Source organism: Pseudophryne corroboree, chromosome 7 (assembly GCF_028390025.1).
Source record: "Pseudophryne corroboree isolate aPseCor3 chromosome 7, aPseCor3.hap2, whole genome shotgun sequence".
NCBI lineage: Eukaryota > Metazoa > Chordata > Amphibia > Anura > Myobatrachidae > Pseudophryne > Pseudophryne corroboree.
The window spans coordinates 173,665,736-173,678,196 of record NC_086450.1 but is presented as its reverse complement, the minus strand read 5'-3'; the positions used below and the strand labels follow the sequence as shown (position 1 = coordinate 173,678,196).

The 12,461-nt window shown below is 46.3% G+C and overlaps 1 protein-coding gene across 4 annotated transcripts in view; it reads left to right on the top strand.

Annotated features, from left to right (window-relative positions):
* CCNT2 (cyclin T2) overlaps positions 1–12,461 on the top strand; it is a 139,010-nt gene that overhangs the window by 76,721 nt on the left and 49,828 nt on the right. For all 4 annotated transcript variants that reach the window (XM_063933785.1, XM_063933788.1, XM_063933786.1 and 1 more), the window contains exons 7-8: positions 1,940–2,103; positions 9,002–9,072. In XM_063933785.1, the coding sequence (XP_063789855.1) occupies positions 1,940–2,103; positions 9,002–9,072 (235 nt within the window). The remainder of the gene's footprint in view (positions 1–1,939; positions 2,104–9,001; positions 9,073–12,461) is intronic.

Below are 12,461 nucleotides of genomic sequence, written 5' to 3'. Positions count from 1 at the left end.
CCCGGGCGTGAAACTCTGAGCTTTTCCCCGTGTAGCAAACCCTTTGCCTAAATCTCTTTCTTAGTGTCTATAATTGTATTTTGGTGGTTGTTTTAATATTTATTTTTGATGTGTTCTGAAATATGTTGACTTATATTTGGTTTAGTTGGTTTGAAATGGTTTTAACTTGGCATTTTGTTGTCTTCCATATAGAAAATATATCATGTATATGGTGATTTTATTGCTTTACAGGTGGTGTTTTGTTCTAGCAACTTTCGTTACCCAGCAAAAAAATAGACCATTTTTCACACTAAATCAAACTGGCTCATGTTTCTTTCGATAGATGTTATTCCAGGCTGTAGTTTGTAGAGATGGTATATGATACTACTTATTCCATTAATTAGCTTATGCATAATTTGATGTGGCCTTAAGTTTACCACATATTTTGCCTTCATCTGTCTAGAACCAGTATATAGTTAATGTCACACGAGCTTATTATAAACTTGCCATTGCTGACAAGACTGGTTTCCAACGCAGCCACGCATGGAAGAGTCCAAATTGAATAGCTTAACTCAACATGGGTATAGGTGCCTATCTTTATGTCAGCAGGTGGCACGCTGTCTGCGTGTAATCAGGTTGTTGCCAAAAGCTGAGTATGCCAATTGTTTTGTGGCTTATCTGCAGGTGTTGGTGTGAGTTCATTTCCTAAAACCTGTTACCAACCGTAATTAAAACGGTGATATATTATTGGCGTAGTTGACTGGTTTTGCAGATGGGTTTTCAATGGCTGAAACCTAAAACCTTAATCATTTAAGCTCTACATTTCCACTTGCACTAAATGCCACTACATAACACTGTTATATGCCTTGCTTGCCTTGTTTTACCGGTCTCTGTCCGGATATAAAAATGTTGCATGTCCATTTCCAGCTTGTTTTTTCTTTTTTTTAAATATTGCAACCCCCAAATAATAAATGGAAGCAGCTGTTGCTCTTCCTTAATAGTTGAAAGGCTAATTTCACTTTTGTCTACGTAATGGTTTTGTTTTTGTGTGCATTTCAAGAGCTTTGATCCTCTCTTATTGGGTTCTGTTTTCTGAACTCCCTTGTGGGCTGAGGAGAGAAGACACAGAAGTGTGCGCACAAGGATTTTACTAAAATGCCTGAGATAATAGGACATGGCCCTCTTTTCACACTACTTGTTTCTAATCTGTTCTGTTTAAAAATCTTGTATGTGTCTGCATCTCTTCAGGATCAGTGATCCGTGAAAGAGGTTTTGTCCCCTCCATGTCTTGGTAAACGAGGCAGAATACTGTAGAATCACAGGCAGATTGTTATACAAACAAACTGGTTTATGCCTTACTGGATAGTATCATATTAATGTACAGCTTTCATTTTTTTATATATGTGAATTTGCACTGTTCCATTTTTAAATTATCTTCTCAGTAGCATTCTGTCTTAATTTCCATGTGGAATTGAATAATTTTGTGTTTGATATTTTTCTTGAAAATGCAGTTAATACAAGTCCGCTTTTGTCCAACAAGTGTTTTTATTGTTCATTTGTATTGTATCTAATGTGACGTGCATATTTGTATCTGGTCTTATGGGCATTGGTACAGCTAAAGGGTCAGATGTTTATGCCAAGGGTGAGATTGCAGTCTGCAACCTATTTGCCACCTATCCCAGTTTACCTGGGTCATGGCTACAATTTACAGCCAGTTGTCTAAAATACAGCAATTGAAAATGTCTAACAAAGTTTTGTTTTGTTTTACATCATTGATATAGAGCATCCTCAACTCCCTTAAAGTGTATTTCTCTGTTTTGCGTTACAATGTGTTTAGAATTTCAATTAATGCTGGTTTAAAACCTTTTTGACTAACAACTTTTTTTCTTTTTTTTTTCTTTTTTCTTTTTTTGTGCCCCCCTCCCCTTTCCTTCATCCCTTTCTTTCTTCACACGTGCAGTCTGCACCTCACTACTTTCTGCCTTCAATACAAGCCTACTGTAATCGCCTGTGTGTGCATTCACTTGGCCTGCAAATGGTCCAACTGGGAAATACCGGTATCAACGGATGGAAAGCATTGGTGGGAATATGTAGACCAAACGGTTACACTGCAATTGTTGGATGGTGAGTAATAATAGCCCCTTGTGTATTTCAGTGCAGGTTCCTTCACCATTTAAGTCTGTGACCACTTTGGAAAATATCAGTTGGTAGTTGTATTTCCCCAAACAGACCCACTTTGCATCAGCGTGCTTCAGATCTTTTGGTCCATTTTGCAGCTCATCACTAGGAACCAATAGCTGCGCAGTCTGTGTATTCATGTACGGTATATTAGCTTTGCCATCCTAATAGCTGCCTGCACAATTTAGTTGCTGGGAATTGAAATGCAAAACTGGATGTAGTACTATTTTGCCTTCATCCAATCTGGGTGACACTGCTAACACTCGTATAGCCACCTCAATAGCTTCACCGGAGTTTAAATTAAGTGCTGCAAAGGGGTGGTCTTCTGTTTGCCGGCGGTCGGGCTCCCGGCGCTCAGTATACCGGCGCCGGGAGCCCGACCGCCGGCTTACCGACACTTATTTTCCCTCGTGGGGGTCCACGACCCCCATAGAGGGAGAATAAAATAGTGTGGCGCGCGTAGCGCGCCACCGTGCCCGTAGCGTGGCGAGCGCAGCGAGCCCGCAAGGGGCTCATTTGCGCTCGCCAAGCTGTCGGTAAGCCGGCGGTCGGGCTCCCGGCGCCGGGATGCTGGTCGCCGGGAGCCCGACCGCCGGCCACCCGTAGTGAACCCCTGCAAAGTGAGGAGCAAGCTGTGACTTTCATTTGCATTGATTTTTTTCTTAACTGGAGATTGACAGTCTCTACTACTTTGGGCGGGAAATAGTTTTTTTTTAAATTTAGGTTACTTACATACCACCAGCATATTCTCTTGCACTTTACAATTGGGAACAAAACCGAAATAAAATGAGACTGAATCACAGACAGACATAAGAGGGACCCTGCTCACAAGCTTTCAGTCTGTTTTCCAAGTAATGTGTTTATTGGAAGCTTAGAAGTGATACATGATTACGTTTGTCAGAATAAATTGTAATTAATACCATGGACCTTTAAAAATGCAATATAGACAATATGAACACTTTATACTTTAAGTTCAACCTGTTCATACAATTTGTCCCTTATGGGCAAAATATATTGGTGGGTATTTCTCTAACGTCCTAGTGGATGCTGGGGACTCCGAAAGGACCGTGGGGAATAGCGGCTCCGCAGGAGACTGGGCACAAAGTAAAAGCTTTAGGACTAGCTGGTGTGCACTGGCTCCTCCCCCTATGACCCTCCTCCAAGCCTCAGTTAGATTTTGTGCCCGAACGAGAAGGGTGCAATCTAGGTGGCTCTCCTGAGCTGCTTAGAGTAAAAGTTTAAATAGGTTTTTTATTTTCAGTGAGACCTGCTGGCAACAGGCTCACTGCATCGAGGGACTTAGGGGAGAGAAACGAACTCACCTGCGTGCAGAGTGGATTGGGTTTCTTAGGCTACTGGACATTAGCTCCAGAGGGACGATCACAGGCCCAGCCATGGATGGGTCCCGGAGCCGCGCCGCCAGCCCCCTTACAGATGCTGAAGCAAGAAGAGGTCCATAAATCGGCGGCAGAAGACTTTCCTGTCTTCATAAGGTAGCACACAGCACTGCAGCTGTGCGCCATTGCTCTCAGCACACTTCACACTCCGGTCACTGAGGGTGCAGGACGCTGGGGGGGGGGCGTCCTGGGAAGCAATGAATTTACCTTAGTTGGCGAAAAATACATCACATATAGCTCCTGGGCTATATGGATGTATTTAACCCCTGCCAGTTTTCCAGAAAAAAGCGGGAGAAGAGCCCGCCGTGAAGGGGGCGGGGCCTATCTCCTCAGCACACAGCGCCATTTTTCCCACACAGCTCCGCTGGTAGGAAGGCTCCCAGAATCTCCCCTGCATCCTGCAACTACAGAAACAGGGTAAAAAAGAGAGGGGGGCACTTATTTGGCAAAATAACAGATATAAGCAGCTATAAGGGATAGACACTTATTGTAAGGTTGTCCCTATACATATATAGCGCTCTGGTGTGTGCTGGCAAACTCTCCCTCTGTCTCCCCAAAGGGCTAAGTGGGTCCTGTCCTCTATCAGAGCATTCCCTGTGTGTGTGCTGGGTGTCGGTACGTGTGTGTCGACATGTATGAGGAGGAAAATGATGTGGAGGCGGAGCAATTGCCTATAATGGTGATGTCACCCCCTAGGGAGTCGACACCTGAATGGATGGCCGTAATTAAGGAATTACGTGACAGTGTCGGCACGTTACAGAAAACTGTTGACGACATGAGACAGCCGGCAGCTCAGTTAGTGCCTGTCCAGGCGTCTCAAACACCGTCAGGGGCTACTAAACGCCCATTACCTCAGTGGGTCGACACGGACCCAGACACAAACACTGACTCCAGTGTCGACGGTGAAGAAACAAACGTATTTTCCAGTAGGGCCACACGTTACATGATCACGGCAATGAAGGAGGTTTTGCACATCTCTGATACTGCAAGTACCACAAAAAGGGGTATTATGTGGGGTGTGAAAAAACTACCCGTAGTTTTTCCTGAATCAGATGAATTGAATGAAGTGTGTGATGAAGCGTGGGTTACCCCCGACAGAAAACTGCTAATTTCTAAAAAATTATTGGCACTATATCCCTTCCCACCAGAGGTTAGGGCTCGTTGGGAAACACCCCCTAGGGTGGATAAGGCGCTCACACGCTTATCAAAACAAGTGGCGTTACCGTCTCCAGAAACGGCCGCCCTTAAGGAGCCAGCAGATAGGAGGCTGGAAAATATCCTTAAAAGTATATACACACATACTGGTGTTATACTGCGACCAGCAATCGCCTCAGCCTGGATGTGCAGTGCTGGGGTGGCTTGGTCGGATTCCCTGACTGAAAATATTGATACCCTGGACAGGGACAATATATTATTGACTATAGAGCATTTAAAGGATGCATTCCTATATATGCGAGATGCACAGAGAGACATTTGCACTCTGGCATCAAGAGTAAGTGCGATGTCCATTTCTGCCAGAAGAGGATTATGGACGCGACAGTGGTCAGGGGATGCGGATTCCAAACGGCATATGGAAGTATTGCCGTATAAAGGGGAGGAGTTATTTGGGGGCGGTCTATTGGACCTGGTGGCCACGGCAACGGCTGGGAAATCCACCTTTTTACCCCAAGTCACCTCGCAGCAGAAAAAGATACCGCCTTTTCAGGCTCAGTCCTTTCGTCCCCATAAGGGCAAGCGGGCAAAAGGCCACTCATATCTGCCCCGGGGCAGAGGAAGGGGAAAAAGACTACAACAGACAGCTTCTTCCCACGACCAGAAGCCCTCCCCCGCTTCTGCCAAGTCCTCAGCATGACGCTGGGGCCTTACAAGCGGACTCAGGCACGGTGGGGGCCCGTCTCAAGAATTTCAGCGCGCAGTGGGCTCACTCGCAAGTGGACCCCTGGATCCTGCAGGTAGTATCTCAGGGGTACAAATTGGAATTCGAGACGTCTCCCCCTCGCCGGTTCTTGAAGTCTGCTTTACCAACGTCTACCCCCGACAGGGAGGCGGTATTGGAAGCCATTCACAAGCTGTATTCCCAGCAAGTGATAATCAAGGTACCCCTCCTACAACAGGGAAAGGGGTATTACTCCACGCTGTTTGTGGTACCGAAGCCGGACGGCTCGGTGAGACCCATTTTAAATCTGAAAACCTTGAACACTTACATAAAAAGGTTCAAGTTCAAGATGGAGTCACTCAGAGCTGTGATAGCGAACCTGGAAGAAGGGGACTACATGGTGTCTCTGGACATCAAGGATGCTTACCTCCATGTCCCAATTTGCCCTTCTCACCAAGGGTACCTCAGGTTTGTGGTACAGAACTGTCACTATCAGTTTCAGACGCTGCCGTTTGGATTGTCCACGGCACCCCGGGTCTTTACCAAGGTAATGGCCGAAATGATGATTCTTCTTCGAAGAAAAGGCGTCTTAATTATCCCTTACTTGGACGATCTCCTGATAAGGGCACGGTCCAGAGAACAGTTAGAGGTCGGAGTAGCACTATCGCAAATAGTACTACGACAGCACGGATGGATTCTAAATATTCCAAAATCGCAGCTGATTCCGACGACACGTCTGCTGTTCCTAGGGATGATTCTGGACACAGTACAGAAAAAGGTGTTTCTCCCGGAAGAGAAAGCCAGGGAGTTATCCGACCTAGTCAGGAAACTCCTAAGACCAGGCCAGGTGTCAGTGCATCAGTGCACAAGGGTCCTGGGAAAGATGGTGGCTTCTTACGAAGCGATTCCATTCGTCAGATTCCACGCAAGAACTTTTCAGTTGGATCTGCTAGACAAATGGTCCGGATCGCATCTTCAAATGCATCAGCGGATAACCCTATCTCCAAGGACAAGGGTGTCTCTCCTGTGGTGGTTACAGAGTGCTCATCTCCTAGAGGGCCGCAGATTCGGCATTCAGGATTGGGTCCTGGTGACCACGGATGCCAGCCTGAGAGGCTGGGGAGCAGTCACACAGGGAAAAAATTTCCAGGGCTTGTGGTCAAGCATGGAAACGTCACTTCACATAAATATCCTGGAACTAAGGGCCATTTACAATGCCCTAAGTCAGGCAAGGCCTCTGCTTCAGGGTCAGCCAGTATTGATCCAGTCGGACAACATCACGGCAGTCGCCCACGTAAACAGACAGGGCGGCACAAGAAGCAGGAGGGCAATGACGGAAGTGGCAAGGATTCTTCGCTGGGCGGAAAATCATGTGATAGCACTGTCAGCAGTGTTCATTCCGGGAGTGGACAACTGGGAAGCAGACTTCCTCAGCAGACACGATCTTCACCCGGGGGAGTGGGGACTTCACCCGGAAGTCTTCCACATGATTGTAAACCGTTGGGAAAAACCAAAGGTGGACATGATGGCGTCTCGCCTCAACAAAAAACTGGACAGATATTGTTCCAGGTCAAGGGACCCTCAGGCAATAGCTGTGGACGCTCTGGTAACACCGTGGGTGTACCGGTCAGTGTATGTGTTCCCTCCTCTTCCTCTCATACCAAAAGTACTGAGAATCATAAGAAGGAGAGGAGTAAAGACTATACTCGTGGCTCCGGATTGGCCAAGAAGGACTTGGTACCCGGAAATTCAAGAGATGCTCACGGAAGACCCGTGGCCTCTACCTCTAAGACAGGACCTGCTCCAGCAGGGACCATGTCTGTTCCAAGACTTACCGCGGCTGCGTTTGACGGCATGGCGGTTGAACGCCGGATCCTGAAGGAAAAAGGCATTCCGGATGAAGTCATCCCTACCCTGATCAAAGCCAGGAAGGATGTAACCGTACAACATTATCACCGTATTTGGCGTAAATATGTTGCGTGGTGCGAGGCCAGGAAGGCCCCTACGGAGGAATTTGAACTGGGTCGATTCCTGCATTTCCTGCAAACAGGACTGTCTATGGGCCTCAAATTAGGGTCCATTAAGGTTCAAATTTCGGCCCTGTCGATATTCTTCCAAAAAGAACTAGCTTCTGTACCTGAAGTTCAGACGTTTGTCAAGGGAGTACTGCATATACAGCCTCCTTTTGTGCCTCCAGTGGCACCTTGGGATCTCAATGTAGTGTTGGGATTCCTAAAATCACATTGGTTTGAACCACTCTCCACTGTGGACTTGAAGTATCTCACTTGGAAAGTGGTAATGCTGTTAGCCCTGGCTTCAGCCAGGCGTGTATCAGAATTGGCGGCTTTATCCTATAAAAGCCCTTACCTAATTTTTCATACGGAAAGGGCAGAATTGAGGACTCGTCCTCAATTTCTCCCTAAGGTGGTTTCAGCATTTCACTTAAACCAACCTATCGTGGTGCCTGCGGCTACTAGGGACTTGGAGGATTCCAAGTTGCTGGACGTAGTCAGGGCCCTGAAAATATATGTTTCCAGGACGGCTGGAGTCAGAAAATCTGACTCGCTGTTTATCCTGTATGCACCCAACAAGCTGGGTGCTCCTGCTTCTAAGCAGACGATTGCTCGTTGGATTTGTAGTTCAATTCAGCTTGCACATTCTGTGGCAGGCCTGCCACAGCCAAAATCTATAAAAGCCCATTCCACACGGAAAGTGGGCTCATCTTGGGCGGCTGCCCGAGGGGTCTCGGCTTTACAACTTTGCCGAGCAGCTACTTGGTCAGGGGCAAACACGTTTGCTAAATTCTACAAATTTGATACCCTGGCTGAGGAGGACCTGGAGTTCTCTCATTCGGTGCTGCAGAGTCATCCGCACTCTCCCGCCCGTTTGGGAGCTTTGGTATAATCCCCATGGTCCTTTCGGAGTCCCCAGCATCCACTAGGACGTTAGAGAAAATAAGAATTTACTTACCGATAATTCTATTTCTCATAGTCCGTAGTGGATGCTTGGCGCCCATCCCAAGTGCGGATTGTCTGCATTACTTGTACATAGTTATTGTTACAAAAATCGGGTTATTGTTGTTGTGAGCCATCTTTTAAGAGGCTCCTTCTGTTATCATGCTGTTAACTGGGTTCAGATCACAAGTTGTACGGTGTGATTGGTGTGGCTGGTAATGAGTCTTACCCGGGATTCAAAATCCTTCCTTATTGTGTACGCTCGTCCGGGCACAGTATCCTAACTGAGGCTTGGAGGAGGGTCATAGGGGGAGGAGCCAGTGCACACCAGCTAGTCCTAAAGCTTTTACTTTGTGCCCAGTCTCCTGCGGAGCCGCTATTCCCCATGGTCCTTTCGGAGTCCCCAGCATCCACTACGGACTATGAGAAATAGAATTATCGGTAAGTAAATTCTTATTTTTTTCTAGTTTGTTTTTTTAAATGTTTTTATTTTCTTTCTTTTTTTCCCATTGTGGCAGGTTTTGTTTTTTAAAAACATTTACTGCTAAAGCTTTGCTTTTACACGTTTCTGGAAGAGCCCGGCATCCCCTTGTTGATGATCTGCTCTCTTCTTTCAGAGTTGACACACGAATTCCTGCAAATTCTGGAGAAAACCCCTAGTAGACTGAAGAAGATTCGAAACTGGAGGGTAAAGAGATTTTTAATTACAGCTGCTGCAGTACTTAAGAACCAATCTTAGTGATGACTTCTCATTGTGCAAACAGCCTTAGAGATTTTTTTTTGTGCATCAGTTATTGCAGAGTTCTGAGATTTCAAAACCTATTGTCTACTGTCTGAAAACTTGTCCCATTAGTTCTGTCAGCTTATACAAAAAGACTCGCTGCTTTTCATATGTAGTGGGTCTAAAACTTTCATCACAGCGACCTAGAGTATCAACATTTCTTTTTCATCCACTAGGGGTCACTGGAGTACTCTTGGGGATATGGACGGCTTAGCAGAAACAAAGGCACTGAATATTTAAATTTAGAACTCTCCACCCCTCCATATCCCCGAGTACCTCAGTGTAGTACCTCAGTGTTTTTTCTGTGCTCACAGCACTAACAAGGCTTGTGTGGAGTTCCCACACTTTGTTGAAGATTTTATTAATTTCTCATTTTTACTTTTACATTTTTACTTTTTCACTTAGCACATCCCTTCCCAGTCTCTGTAAAAACATGGGTCCGGGATAGTGCCGCTGCACGGACAGCGCATGGCGTGTTGGTCCTCACAAAGAGCACCCTCACAGCCACAGGCAGCCCACTGCCTCCTGCAACAGCGTGTCGGTCCTCACAAAGAGCACCCTCACAGCCACAGGCAGTCCACTGCCTCCTGCAACAGCTGGACGGAGCTTACAGATAGAAGCACCGTCGCAGCCATAAACTGAAGATCTCGGAGCTTACAGATTGAAGTCCGTCACCTCCCTACAACAAGGTATGCTGGGGAAACGGGGCGGTCAGCGCAGGCTGCTGCCCCGCTGTGTGGGGTCCGTTGGTAATGCCGCCCGCTCACTGCCGCTCATAATGGCCGCCCCAGCCGCTCCGTCCGCCCGCCCCAGGCGCTCCGTCCTCCCGCCAGGCGCTCCGTCAGCGCTGTATTGAAAGTGCAGCGCTCAGAGGGGGAGACCCGCCGCAGCTCGGCTAGCGACGCCGGAAGCCGCTACGCGCCGCTCCGGCCAGCCGACCTCCACTGCTCTGAAATAAGTGTCCCTCGCCTCCCTGCAATGAGCTTCCCGGCTCCCTGCTGAGACACAGCGCTACAGGGAGTACAGGGAAGGGGGGGGGGGGGGGACCTGGCTGATTACAGCGCGGCTGCAAGGGGGAAAATGTAAGGAAAAGAGTAAGCATGGCATGGGGGCCATTTTAACCATGCTTCCTGTTTCTTCCAGTTTGTAATTCCAGAACATTCCTGCCCTACATCTCTACTCCACACGGAGACGCAGGGGTGTTAGTGGGAATTTTGGTTCAGGTTTCACATAGGCTGGCCATGTGAACTGTATTTCGGCCATAAATAAATATATATATATATATATATATACATTGCAGACAGCGGCGGCACTCGGAGACTTCAATTAAAGTGCATAAAGTGTTTATTCTCAAACATCTACGTTTCGGGGTACGCAGCCCCTTCGTCAGGATAACCAGCATAAATCAAATAAATTGTTTAAATACCTTCACCCACGAGGACGCCCCGCTCAGCCTCCCTCCGCGTCGCCCGGGTTCCGGATCTGTCTCACAGGAAGTGACGACATCCCGGCCCGACCAGCCAGCGCGTAGGAGCTGTAAACAGAGTAACCATGGTTACCGTGTGAACAAAACATTACACCGCATAACTTGTTTGCTTATATCGTAACATACATACACATAAATCATACTTATAACCCAACTAATTAAAATCATTAAAATCTTTTACACCAGTTATTCCGCCATTAGCCAATACCAGGGTGCCCTGTCTATGTGTAATTCATAGCTCCCCCTATTGCTCGACCATACTGAGTATACATGAATTTGCTCACATACCTACGTTATATCCCACTCTCATAGATAGTGAAAACTTGGGATGGAACGTTACCTAATACCCATTTCCTAATTTACACAAGACAACCTTCTATAGAAGAAAACTGCATGTGGAAAGAATTAGGAAATAGATTTCCATGGGTAACACAATATAATTCCAGCAGCCCACACCTGGCGAAACAAGTAAAAAAACTGTGGCCAGTGGTAGCCACAGATAGAGAGCTAGGAAAAACTATGGGCAGTAAATTATTATGTAGTTACTCGAGAAATAAAAGTATCAGAGACATGGTAGTAAAAACAGACCTGTCAAAATTTAATTCTGAACCGACACATTTTCTGAAACCTAGAAAAGGTTGTTTCCGGTGTAGTGGATGTACCACATGCAGTTTTCTTAGTCCGGGTGAATATTTTCAACATCCACACACCGGAAAGAAATATACCATTCGGTTTCCCCTTTCGTGTAAATCCAAGTTTGTCGTGTATACACTCACCTGCCCATGTGGGTTGGTATATGTGGGAAAAACTGATTGTGAGTTCAGAATTCGTATGGCCCAACATAGGTATGCAATAAGGGAGGCCATCAAATCTGGACAAAGTGAACAGCCTGTAGCAAGACATTTTGCACAGGCTAGGCACAATATATCCACATTAAGATATAAATTAATAGACCACGTCCCACGTTCTATAAGAGGAGGTGACAGATCCAAAAGATTGCTACAAGTGGAAGCGATGTGGATCTACAAATTAAATACCATTTTTCCCAAAGGGCTCAACGAAATGAATAATTACAAATGTTTTCTATAGAAGGTTGTCTTGTGTAAATTAGGAAATGGGTATTAGGTAACGTTCCATCCCAAGTTTTCACTATCTATGAGAGTGGGATATAACGTAGGTATGTGAGCAAATTCATGTATACTCAGTATGGTCGAGCAATAGGGGGAGCTATGAATTACACATAGACAGGGCACCCTGGTATTGGCTAATGGCGGAATAACTGGTGTAAAAGATTTTAATGATTTTAATTAGTTGGGTTATAAGTATGATTTATGTGTATGTATGTTACGATATAAGCAAACAAGTTATGCGGTGTAATGTTTTGTTCACACGGTAACCATGGTTACTCTGTTTACAGCTCCTACGCGCTGGCTGGTCGGGCCGGGATGTCGTCACTTCCTGTGAGACAGATCCGGAACCCGGGCGACGCGGAGGGAGGCTGAGCGGGGCGTCCTCGTGGGTGAAGGTATTTAAACAATTTATTTGATTTATGCTGGTTATCCTGACGAAGGGGCTGCGTACCCCGAAACGTAGATGTTTGAGAATAAACACTTTATGCACTTTAATTGAAGTCTCCGAGTGCCGCCGCTGTCTGCAATGTATGTGTGAGGGACGCGCTGTCTCTCAAGGAGGAGGGCACAGGAGCAAGATTGTGGAATCCGTGGGGACGGAGGGAGTGCCGGATCACTTTGGACATTATATATATATATATATATATATATGTGTGTATGTGTGTATATATGTGTGTATG